Source organism: Prenolepis imparis, unplaced genomic scaffold, assembly GCF_030444845.1.
Source record: "Prenolepis imparis isolate NDT839.2.m4 unplaced genomic scaffold, iyPreImpa1.0 SCAF_9, whole genome shotgun sequence".
In the NCBI taxonomy this organism is placed as follows: domain Eukaryota; kingdom Metazoa; phylum Arthropoda; class Insecta; order Hymenoptera; family Formicidae; genus Prenolepis; species Prenolepis imparis.
In genome coordinates, this window is record NW_028141167.1 from 12,675,357 (window position 1) to 12,688,607 (window position 13,251).

The 13,251-nt window shown below is 28.6% G+C and overlaps 2 protein-coding genes across 4 annotated transcripts; both read right to left on the reverse strand.

Annotated features, from left to right (window-relative positions):
* Positions 1 to 67: 67 nt before the first annotated feature.
* LOC145941236 (putative cytochrome P450 49a1) lies at positions 68 to 7,170 on the reverse strand. 2 transcript variants are annotated; one of them, XM_083047231.1, is made up of 11 exons: positions 7,033 to 7,170; positions 4,638 to 4,846; positions 3,602 to 3,848; positions 3,302 to 3,418; positions 3,037 to 3,113; positions 2,468 to 2,663; positions 2,120 to 2,279; positions 1,764 to 1,933; positions 1,557 to 1,635; positions 982 to 1,179; positions 68 to 325 (listed from the first exon to the last, which is right to left on the reverse strand). In XM_083047231.1, exons 1-11 carry the CDS (start codon positions 7,053 to 7,055, stop codon positions 218 to 220), a joined length of 1,584 nt encoding a protein of 527 aa, XP_082903357.1. In that variant the 5' UTR covers positions 7,056 to 7,170; the 3' UTR covers positions 68 to 217. The 2 variants fall into 2 exon arrangements, with proteins under 2 accessions (XP_082903357.1, XP_082903356.1); XM_083047230.1 differs by lacking the exon at positions 68 to 325 and having other exon boundaries at positions 738 to 1,179.
* LOC145941234 (RNA-binding protein 28) lies at positions 7,064 to 13,249 on the reverse strand. 2 transcript variants are annotated; one of them, XM_083047222.1, is made up of 13 exons: positions 13,126 to 13,249; positions 10,936 to 11,002; positions 10,717 to 10,850; positions 10,399 to 10,567; positions 10,049 to 10,314; positions 9,580 to 9,944; positions 9,060 to 9,444; positions 8,792 to 8,960; positions 8,490 to 8,707; positions 8,247 to 8,396; positions 7,780 to 8,154; positions 7,438 to 7,630; positions 7,064 to 7,203 (listed from the first exon to the last, which is right to left on the reverse strand). In XM_083047222.1, exons 2-12 carry the CDS (start codon positions 10,952 to 10,954, stop codon positions 7,502 to 7,504), a joined length of 2,379 nt encoding a protein of 792 aa, XP_082903348.1. In that variant the 5' UTR covers positions 10,955 to 11,002; positions 13,126 to 13,249; the 3' UTR covers positions 7,064 to 7,203; positions 7,438 to 7,501. The 2 variants fall into 2 exon arrangements, with proteins under 2 accessions (XP_082903348.1, XP_082903347.1); XM_083047221.1 differs by lacking the exon at positions 13,126 to 13,249 and having other exon boundaries at positions 10,936 to 11,129.
* Between the last annotated feature and the right edge of the window lie 2 nt (positions 13,250 to 13,251).

The window sequence follows — 13,251 nt, forward strand, 5'->3', positions numbered from 1 at the left end:
TACTACACTACAGAGGTACGATATATGGTATTTAACGTAAATTATAAGAGTTATATTTATTGTCGGAAAATGCATAGTAATGTCGGATTACATTAATATACAAATTGTATGGAATTATCTATATGCACTTTCGGTAAAATACATTTTAAAAATTAAACACTGGTGATGAGAAATGTATTTATTAAAGAAAGTTTATAAATAAGAATAATATTTTTAATTATCTCTCGATAAATCTCAGCTTCAACGGTCCTTTCGGCGTGTACATCGGATTGACGTAATATTCCATTTTTTCATAATGATATTCTAATTTATAAAATTGCAGAATCTGAAACAAAGGAGAAAAATATTTTTCTGTTTAATAATATAACAATAAAAATTAACGATTGGGTCCTCGAGACAAAATGTTTCGTTATCACGAGGCAGCTGCGAGAATAAATGCGGTAATAAAAAATTACTTCATCAACTATATCGTAAAATTATATACTCGTACGCGGTACAAGTTTATTTCTAAGACGAAATATAAAATGTAATTAGCAAAATTACATTGCTATAAGCAGTTCTTGCGACATGTCAAATAATTCTCGTATAATTATTCTCGTTTTATATAACACTTTTACGATAACTATATAAAAAATATAATTGTGTAGTACACAATTAAAGAAATATTTATACAGGATAAGATAAAATTAATTTTCGTCATTTAAATTGATAGACAAAAATAATATAATTATCATAATAATTAACGATGCAAATTTTCATCATTAATTATATAAGAAGTACTCAATATTAAATTTATCAGGAAGAGTTTATCGATGAAATTAAAATGTTATTTCTATAAACAGTAGAGATATTAGATACTAGAGTAATCCGTCGACCTAAACTAGTGAAAGTGCATATGGAATATTCCAAACAAAATCTTATTTTTTCTATACTTTGCGGCGACTTAACGTACCTCCGACAATCGGAGATCTTACTTCTCACCTTGCTAATGACGATAATCATTTCGAGCTCGGCAAATCGTCGCCCAAGACACATTCGTCTGCCGTAACCGAAAGGAAGTGACGCGAATCCGTGACGGACTTCGTCTTCGCGCAACCATCGTTCCGGAAGAAATTCGCGACACCGCGGAAAATACTTCTCCAGGTTGCTAATGACATAGTGTTGAAATACCACATGCACCTGAGAACAATTAACATTCGCATAAACTTTATGTATTGTTTTCTCCTATTATCTGTGTGATTGCAAAAATTCTTCTAATTGTAATTAAAACTTAAGTAACTTTAAAATTCAATAATTTGATTATAAATATATTATATATAATTATTATAATTATAATGTAATTATAATTATATATTATTATTATAATTATAATGTAATTATGATTATATATAATTATTATAATTATATTATAATATATATATATATATATATATATATATATATATATATAATATGCAGTTAATATTCAATTTCAATTAATATTGTCTCAAACGCATAATTACATTGCACTGATCTACATTTATCAAATTAAAATCAAAAGTTATTTTTTTTCTCACTCCTTTCGGCACGTGATAGCCACCGATTATAGTGTCCGAAGTCGTACTTCGCCCATTGCCTATGACAACTGGATACATTCTAATTAAAAATAAAAAAAAAACAAATTATGATAATTATAGTTGAGGGAACATATATGCAAGTTGCAGAGCTAGCTTTATTGCGAAACAATAGATTTAAAAATGAAAATCCACTCGATCTCAACGAACCTTAGAGTTTCTTTAATACACGCTCTTAAGTATTTTAAATTGTCGACGTTTATCGCTTCGAGAGGTGCGTCTGTTTGCGGGAGGACATTGCAGATTTCTTCATATGCCAACGTCTGTTTTTCCGGATGTAGCGCTAACTGATATAGCACCGAGGCCACTGCAGTCGAGGTCTGCAAATAATTTTCTATAAAACTCACATGTACGTGAAATATTGAATGTAGAAAGTAATAAAGTACGGTAAAATATTTATCATATTAACGCAGATGAGCAAGCTAGCTCTTTGAAAACCCGTAATCGTGAATTATTTAATGTAGAAGATTATAAAGTATATAACGATTATACAGTAAAATATTTACCGTATCAACGCCAACCAAGAATAAATCTAGAGCGAGAATAGAGGCTACTTTTGTATCGCCCTCGAGAGCTAAAACTCTTTCCAAAAGGGACAGTTCTTTGTCCGAATTCACGTTATTCTTGGCTCTCGATAGAGCGGCAGCTGTATACTTTGATATTGTACTAAAATATAAGAAAATATCTTATATACAAATAATCTAAAAAGTATATCTTTTATTATTTTTACAATATTTTTTTATATCATCTATATATTACATTAATTTATATATTTTATTTAAGAAAAAAAATAATCGATATATAATAACATAGAAGATTTCTTTAAAGAAAAAAGATTTTACATCATTTTTTACCTGACAATAGTATCCAAGGCATTTACATATTGTTGCCACGTGGGTGTATTGAAGATTTTCCAGAAAGGTATCTTTAATTCGAGCACGGGCACGTTTTTGAAAAAAGTGATCAATGCATCTATGAGCTTCTGCGTTTCCGCATCCGCGTCATCGTCCAAGCAACCTAAACGCACATCTAACGCGACCCGTGCGATTGCTATTAACAAAATTATTTATTACATTTATTTATTTTCACGTATTTATACATGTATTAAATTATTTATATAGCCAATCTTTATTATAAAAAATTATTCCAAAGGCCAGTGTCTATTTTTTGTGCAAAAAAACAATATTACAGATGATACATGTCAATTTTGATCTTGATGATCACAATCTTATTATACAATTTAAAGATTCCAGCTTTCTGAAATTTTCTTTCCAGATTTATCGACGAGAGAGAAACTTTCCAGACTTTTCTTTGGTGAAAGAAAACCTTTTCATATACAAATTTCCTTGAGCGACTCAATATTTCTACCAGAGAGCCAGAGAACAATTCTTGAAATCTTATCTACCTCGTCGTATATGCTTACATTCTAAGGACCACTTGTGCATCTCGTTAAGAAAGTCGTTGGGTACCTCGTGCTTCCCATCTCGTATTCTCGCTATTCTACAAAAAGAAGGAGAGAGAATAAATGGCTTTTTGATGACCCGAGGATGATTAGGCAGGTGCGCCCGCAAATATTAAGCGGCGAGAGTTAAACAAGATGACTCGAAAAAGAGTAAAGTACCATTGTCTAGTGTCTAGAATGGCACTTGTACGAAGAGCAAAAATAAAAAAAAAAAATATCGGCGAACCTGCGAAGGAATGCCACGCTCGCTTCCTCGATCGCGCCGATGTACATCCTCGCGGTCCGCGGCTGCAGCATCACTTGCTGCACCTTGCTCCGGAAGTTGTACCAGCTCTCACCGTGACTGAATAAAAAGGAAAGGTGAATTAAAATCAAAATAGCGTAATGAGATGACTATCATTCCTCTCCATCTGTCAGATGAAACACTTCGAGTGCCAGCTCCTCGATCATTGGAATGATGTCAAGAAGATATACAGAGAAGGAGAAGATATATAGAACTAAATTATTCTAACATGACAAGACTTACACAGCAATGACCCCGGGGTTATCCTGAAAGAAGTCTCTTCGCAATACATGCTTGTAGTAGTCGAGAGACGGCATGGAAGGTCGATGAGGCATTTTTTCTTCCCGCCGGAAGATGCGCTCGATTTCATTCGCATCGTATACAAATACCATATCCGGTCTGCCCAAGAGTCCTTCTACCTTTACGATATCGCCATATTGGTCGTGCAATCTCTTTGACAATTTGTCTACCGCCCGTATGTCGAAGTCTCCTAAAATAATTTTTTAATAAGATTAAATTTTGTAATAATTAAGAGTCTTATTTTTTTTCTTACTTTTGTTCTATTTCTTATTCAACAAATCTTATTTTAACAACATTATTATAATTACAAGCTGTTTTGTCATATATACATCAGCTTATTGCGTAAGTTTAATTTTATTTTAATTAAAGTTTCATTATACATATATGTGGATATTCAATATATCAAAGTCTATTTTTATTTCAAATTATTTATTTCAAATTTAAATATAGAAAAATTATTTTTCTTTCGTAAAAAAGTGTTTTTCTCAAAATTATATTATAATATAATATTATAAATTTTCTCAAAATTATATAATAAATATTCAATAACAAATGTATATTTGTCTATAAGAAATACGCATGAGAACTTTTTAATATTTGACTTTTACTGTTTGTACACTTAAAATTTCAAATTGAAATGTTTGCCAATTAAATATATTCCTTACGGAATCAATCATATTCGCAAAGAGATTCATTAGCGCTACCGATTCTGCTAATGTTACGCAAATAAGCCAATATTTACAGATCTCTTCAGTCGGATTTGCTAAACAGGGGAGCAAATCAGTCAATTAAAATGTAAATTAAAAAATAATTTCGTCTTTTAAACAAATATGTAGTTATATAATAAAAAAAGAAAGAAAACTAGTAAAATAAGAGAGATTATAAGGTCAAAGAATCTATATATATAATAAGTCTCTGTAACAAGAATAGTCGGAAATGTATATGACTTATTTGCTTTAGAGAAATTACTCAATTGTACCTAAGTAAGGTAGAAATCGCCAGGTGTTACCCAACAAAGGGATCGGCTTAGGTCCTGGAATCTCCGAATACGGACGATGTGGTAATAAATCTTTTTCCTCGACATCCACAGCTAAAGTGTCTAATGCCGCTCTGTCGCTCTTCGTTTCAAACCTGATGAATCGTCGTAATAATTCCCTCGTGTATTGTCTCAATATAGCCATTTGTAAACTATACAATATAAATAATTAATCCTCTTGGTGAAAATATCTATACTTTTATCTAAATTAATATCTGTACAATCAAAAACTCTAATTACTGTACTATTATATATACATTATCGCGAAAGTGGCCTGTATAAAAATCACCCGAGTTTAAAAGAGATATCTGTTTTTGTTAAATAAATTTTAATTTATTTATTTATATAACATACGTAAAATTTTAATTAATTTTTTTTATAAAATATTTCTGGAAACATAAGAAATATATATGCTTATATTTAATTTTTTATACGATAATTTATAAAAAATCATCACATTTTTGTATATAATTATATATGAGTTAATAAAAAAAATTGCATGCAATACAGATTTCATTCAGGAAATAAATGGTTTTACATCGATTTCGAACGCATTCTTTGCGTGACACTCTTATCCGTTTTAGACAAAGAATGCATGTGAAATTTTGCATGCAAATTTAGCGTCACAAAATAGGAAAGTGATTCTATGCACGATGAGCGTAATACGTGACACAACGCAGTATGATATAATGCCACAATCTTTATGCGGAAATGTCTTCGAATCGTTGTTAGAATGTTCAAGTGTAATAGACAGCGCTAATTTTATGTAATTTCGTAAAAATGGGGGAATATAATCATTGAATTAAAACTTATAGTTTGACAAAAAAAAGAAAGATATATAATTTTAGACAGAAAGTGACACTTTAGATCTCTGAATTCGCCAATAAATAAATCTATACTTTCTAAAACCTCTGCATATATTACTGTACTCTATAATATCTTTTATATCTGCATATATATTAATTTTAATATCTCCTTAAGTATCGACTGAAAACTTGTATCATAATAATATGCATGACACAGGACTATCATTTATGTACATAAATGACTGACATATTTATGGAATTTATTCTCACGCGAAACAATTATCAAAAATATATATAAGTTATACTAAAGAATTTTTATATTACTTTGGAATCTAAAAATAATTTTATGAAAAATTCATGAGCAAATTAAAAAAAAATATTTTTAAAAATATATTTTAAATATATAAATATATGTGTTAGAGATATCGCGTTATAATTATTAATAATAATTTATATTAATTAGTGATGTATTAGTGATGAAGAAAAAGAGACTTGAAAAAGTTATTGCATTTTTATAAATATATATACGAAATATTAATAGAAGATATAAATCCTTCTCTTAAAAATAAAACATGTACGAATATTTTGATGTATTGAATAGACAGAAGTAGAAATATGAAAATAATTGTGACAATTCTCTTATTGGAGAGAAATCGCGATGTAGGAAAAAAATCATTAACTGTGAAATTCGCAATTCATACTTGCGATGCACTCGTTGCATCGTAAATTGTCGCAACTTTCCCATAGATCGTCGCAATTACAATTTAGGCATCGTTTAATGATGCGTATCACGAACACGCATTCGCATCGGTGTATCATCAATAAAAGTGCAACACAAACAAGACAATATCGACATTTGCAACAATTGTGATATAAGTCGAAAATACATATAAACATATTATATAAGAAAAAATATAAAAAATGCACGTTAAAAAAAATATGTGTGTTAAATATGTATATAAAAATAAGATAATGTGATGAAATAAAATAAGATAATATATGATAAAATATTAAGAATTTTTTATGAAACTTTTTATGAAATAACATTCTAAAATCAACTTATTACTATAATATAATTTGTGAAAAATTAACATGTATTGAGGAAAATTAGAAAATTAATGAGAAAAAGACAAAATTGTGCTAAAAAACTTATTCTTAAAAGTTTTAATTAAAAATATGTGACACATACATTAAAAAATAAAATTGATTAATATATAACAAAGAAAAATAAGTTACACATATTAATTATATATGATATCGAAAAGTTGAAAGATAATTTTAAAAAAATTTTTTTTTTAATTTTTCTAAATGGATTATCTCTTTAATTAAAATTTCCTTTCTAATAAACTAATAAAAAATTTTAATAATTGTATTCTAATTAACAAAAATATATTAATAAAATACAAATATTATTCTTAATAGTTTAATTATCAGTTAAGTTAATCGGACATTGATTGAAATAATTAATCGTTACGGACAGTTTGTACAGTTTGAAATTTAATTTGCACAGATTCAATTTTTAAAAATCTTACCTTCTAGGATATGTTGTACACATGAAAAAAATCAGAATCTGACTGAAGTCATGTTCCTTTGCTTAGCGGTAAAGTATACTTTATTGGAGGAAGTTTAAAAGAAAACCGCTCGCGAGTGGGAGAACGAATGTAATTTCGAGAAGGGGAAGTATTTGTGATGGGAATAAGTATCTATGAAGAATAGAGACACAAAAGCCATGACATTAGAAAGAAAAAGAATAGAATACATATGTTTTACACGCATAGTTGTGTTTCACTTTGAATTAAATAATTCAATATAGTATCAATATAGTAAGGATAATAAGATTTAAGGTGTAAAAGTTTAATAAAAAGAAATTTTTTTTTAATTTTTAATTGTTAAATTATTCTTTCAATTCTATTATATAGAAATAGAACAATACTTACATTGAATAATGAATATTATGTATACTTAAATACATATTGTTTTCTTTTTCACTTTCCAGACATATTAAGATCCACTCGAGGATTCATACCATTTCGATTTTTTAAGATCAATACCTTTCAATTTGTTTCTATAATTACTTAGAAGCGCATTAAAGTCATCGTTTGTGTCTGACTTTTTTACTTGCTTCATTGCCTGCAAAAAAATGACACAAGAAGTATATTCAACAAAGAATATTAGTGTAAAAACACTTAAAGTATGTATAAAGTTAAAAAAACCAAAATAAAATTTTTTAAATGCATGTGCGGAAAGTACATTATATATAATAAATCGATATATCTTACTGGCTTATTATCTTGCATTTTCTTCGTTTTCTCCTTTTTCGCAGCTTTCAATTGCTTCATCGTTTTAGTTAATTTCTTCTGCTTTTTCACAGTCCGCATGTGCAATTCAGCTTGTGATTTAAGATTGAAATTTGACCTTAATTTATCCTGACCCAATTTGCCAATGGTGCCAGTGTATGATTTTTCATTTGATTCGGTCTCAATCGCTTTTCTGGCCTTAATTCGTTTGGTTGGTATTTCTTGCTTCGCGTCTTCGCTTTTTCTCTTATTTTTATTTCCAGGCCACAAGGGATTGCCGTCGCGACTTTTCTGAATTCTTCTTTCCTTCGCGTTTACCAAAATGCGGTTTTCTATCGAGAATCCGATTATAGGCCTCTACAAATGCAATTTATAAAAATTTCGATTAAAAAATGATAGATGAAATAAACATAATTAACAATAATCGAAATAAATTTTTAACTTCTTACTCTGTGTTTGGAAAATATATTTGGATTGTTATTTAGACTTCTCGAAGCTTTAAGTGCATCTTCATGAGTGGTAAATGAGACAAAACCATATTCTTTTGATTTTCCTTTTCCAGTTGCATCAACATTTTTCAAATCACGCATAACTCGCGCCTTAAAGATATTCCCATTAAAATTATTATCTATATAATTTCTCTTACACCATTGAAACAACAAATTACTCTAAGTGATCTCTAATTTAATTACCTCCCTAATAATAGCTTTAGGTCCACTATGATTTTTAAACAATTGTCTAAGTTGTGCATCGTCAAGCTTGGGCGGCAAATTGTGAACAGCGAGTCGCACTCTCGATACGAACATGTTCAAGTTACGCAACATCTGCGATTTCCATCGCTCTAATTTCAGACGTTTTTCCATATCGGATACTGATACTTCCACTGCAGCTGGACTTCCGGCGAACACAACTAGAAATCAACAAATATGTTAAAATTTCTTCATAATATAATATTCGTGTCTTATATAACACAATAAAATATAAGCGTGATTACCTCCTTCTTTAACAAGATATAAATTTCTGGAATCCTTAATTCTTTGTTCTTTCAAACTCTTTTTATTTCCTATTTCGTTCTTATGCAATGCTCTATGCGCCTCGATTATTTGATCACGTAAACGTAACTCAGCTCCAGCCGACAAACACTTTTCAGCGTCTTCAATGTTCTACATTAAAAATTTCTCATATACTTGTTATTAAAAATAAAACAGAAATGTATAAAAATTTAACATTTGCAAATGAAGAGATAAATTAGCAAATCTTACCCTAAATTTAACAAATGCAGTGCCTTTGGAGTATTCGGTCAAAGGATCGATGCATACGAGAGCATAATAAATGGGTCCAAATTGCTCTATAAAACTTTTAAGTTCATTATTCTTAACAGAAAATGGTACATTTTTTAGGAAAACTGTTCTTCCTTCATTAACGTCATTAGATATTCGTCGCGGATGTTTTGCATCAGAATTCTTTTCATTTTCCTCCTCTGTTTTAATAACAGATTGATCGATAGTAACATTGATATCATCATCATCGTCATCATTATCATTTTCATCCTCACTATCAGTATTTTCTATTTCATGTTTATTTTCTGTCTCTTCTTCCACAGATTCAATTTCTTTTTTTATATTTTTTTCCATAGTAACTTCTTCGCTACAAAATTATAAAAATATTGGATATTAATTATGCAGAAAAATAGACAGAGAGAAAAAGAAACAGAAAGGGAGAGAAAGTCTAGATATATAAATTGGATCCATATATTGATACACAATTTGAATTTTCGAGTACCTGTCTGATTCAGCATCCAATTTGCTATTCTCATTCTCATCACTGTTATCAATTACTTTTATTTCTGAAGTATCATGTACTTCATCTTCATCAATAGTTTCAATCTTGATTTCAGGTTTTACATCCATGTTTTGAGAAAATTTATTCTTAGCAACAGCCCAATCAACTATCATAGGCCTATTCAAAAGAGGTTGCATGTTTGCATAATGTATAGCTTTCGCAGCACTTTGTACAAGATTAAATTGCACAAACGCAACTCCGATTCGTTTCAATTGACCGGTTTGACCATCAGGTTTGGTTAAAATCTTTATTTCATTTATTTCACCATATTGAGAAAAATATTCCTTTAAATTGTCCTCTGTAACCTAAGAAAAAATGTTTATTATTCAAATATATTATTATACATATAACTATAATATTTAAAACATGTTCTCCTTATATATATTAAATATATATATAAAACAAATACCTGGAAAGATAAATTTCGTATTACAATTCTGGCTCGTTTTTCCTGTTTTTTCATCTTTTGAAGCTTTTTCTGTTTCTGCTTGTTCAAATTATCCTTCTCTTTTGTAAATTTCTTCTTATGCGTATTGTTATCTTCATTATTTTTTTCCTGAGCATCTTGAGATTGTTTCTCACCTTTATCTATTTCTTGATTCTTGGAAAGGCCTTTCTCAAGTTTCTCACAAAATTTAGATTTTGATATAGCCCAATCACTATTTATACTTCTTCCTATAAATATATATAAACAATTATGCTAAAATCAAAATCATATTTCCGAAGGAAATTAAAGCTCAAATCTGCAAATATACATACCAAGAAATTCCTTTTTATTGGTATTAAATATTGCTTTTGAAGCATCTTCTACATGCTTAAATCGTACAAAACCGCATCCAACTAAGTTTCCATCTGGGCGCTTTAGAAGATTTATTTCTGTAATTTCACCAAATGGCTCAAAAAACCTTTTCACATCCCCTTCTGTTGCCTAACAAAACATAATTATATCAATTCTTAAATTAAGTATCATATAACAAAAACCAAATTAGCAGTTATATATTATATATGTATATATGCTAATTTTAAACTTTAATCAATTCAAGTATTATATTTTCTATTATATATTGGTTTAAATACCTTGAATGATAAATTTCTCACAATTATTCGAGAATTCTGACCATTTTCATCTGCATTGTATGTATTGTTTGTATTGTTAATCTTTCCTAATTTTATTTTTTGTCGATATATCCAAGATTTACCGTTTCTTTGTCCTAAAACATATATAATACAGATGTTAACTACACAAATTAAACTAAATTACTATTTTTATATCATGTTACTTACTGAAATACTTACCATAACTTGGTTTACCCATTTTTTATATGAATTCACAAATATTAATATTTTATATGTTCATTACTGTCTAAAAATAAAATGTCAAATTCAATTACGGGATAAAATCAATCATTTATATAAATGATCAATTTTTGCAATTATAAATGACACGAGCAAGAAACCCAAGAAACGTTTATTCTGTAGGTTATAGTCGCACATGTTCATTGCTGAGGTGCGTTCGAAAATCTACTCGTAGGATAAAATATTTTAATTGACCAATCAGAATAAAGGAGCAATTTCTCTGATTGGTTAATTTAAAGCTATTCTACTTCTCAAGTACGATTATTGAACGCACCTCCAATCTCGAAGATGACACTCGAAGTTCGATAAATCTCGCATATATCGATATATGAAGAACTTTCAATTTTCAAATATTTAGGGCCACTTCGACCAACTCTGATTAACTTGAATCGACGATTAAACTATATCTTTGTCTCTTTTCAGATACGTTCTTAAAAAGAGACAAAGATACAGTTTAATCGTCGATTCAAGTTAATCAGAGTTGGTCGAAGTGGCCCTTAGAGATTAAAAGTATTTTCCATCGAGACGTTTGAAGGAAAAAGAAACAAAGAAAATTTTATAGAATCTATTTTTTTGTAAAGGAACAAAAAAGTTTTAACTAAGAGAGAATCTTCGAGAATTCATATTTGCTTGCATCGTCGTCACATGATGAAAAATTTTGTAATAATTTCATCATTTTTATTGATGGATCAAAAGACTTCAAGCATTCTCAAAAAATTGCGCAGCGCAGACTGCTTTAACAAGAAGAGCTGTTACATTTAGAGCTGATTGTGAGAAACAGAAAGCCCTACTAATCTGCGCATAGAATCTTACGTATAATTCTGCGCAATTATCTCTTTCATTCGTACAATATAAAATATATATATACATAAAATATATCTTTTTTATATTTCAGGTGCTATATCAATATGATTACACCAACATGGATCAATAATGCAGACATCGGACGATTCTTTTACTTTGAAGGTACTCATTATTTACCAAATAAAGTTTGGCTAAAGATTATCGTAGAATATTTTGCGATATGTGCAAAACTAATATAAATAATATGCGCAAAACTAATAACAATATGCGCAAAAATAATAATAAGTATAACAGATGTGATGGAAAAAGAAGAAGAAGCAGATAGATAATGAAGGATATAATTTAGAGATCTTCAGACAATCAGAAGAAATTCTAACATTTTATGCTCAGATTTTTCTTTGTAATATCTAGATGCCATATCATGTACAAAATAAAGCCATTCATTATAATGTTCGCTGTCTTTAATTACATTATTTTTAACATATATAAAAGCAGACAATGGCGTGTGCTATTGTTATTTTAGTATATTATAAAATTAATGTATAATTTGTAATAAAAATATTAAAATTATGCATAGATACTTTTATTAAGATGTTCTAGAAATCGTAAGATTAAAAAAAAAGTACACAATGTTAAAACTGCGTATTATAAATCAGGGACTTTTCCTTATAATAATTTATAAAGCTAAACATAATTTTATTAAAAAAAACTAAAACTTTTATTTTATCTTTTTAAATATAATTTTACTGAATTAATGAGATTTTTGCAGATAAAATATATATTAAGCACACACATATGTATTTTGTTCGGGTAATTTTAAATTTAGATATATATACAAATTTTTATTATTAGTAAATATATATTCAAAAATATAATATAAAAATATAAACAATTTTTTGCAAGCAAACCGATTGCTAGATGAATATATAGAACAAAAATAATATTAAAGCTTCGATATTTTTACACTCGTTCAAGAAACATGAGAAAAGAGAGAGAGAGAGAGAGAGAGAGAGAGAGAGAGGAGAAAAAATATTTTATTAAAAAAATATAAAAATATAAAAATAATAAAAGCAATCTATGTGATATAATAAATTTTAATACACAGCGAATACATATATAATTTATATATTTATATATAACTTATAGATTATTTTTTCAATTTAAATATGAATCTTTTTATTTTATATAATATTGTATTATATTATATTATTTCTCACAGATTTTTTTTTAGAGAGAACTTATTATTATGGTAATAAAATAAAGATTCGATATATATTTGAAGAGGCAATTTAGCCGAGATTCGAACCCTGCAATATACATACGTACCATTAGAACACAAATGAGTTCTCGAGCCGATTCGAAGAGGGCGCTTTCTTCGTCCAAAGACATAAGACGCCCTTCTTCATCACTCATTCGTCTATGACCGAGACGGCTTCGCGCGCTGCTCGCGCC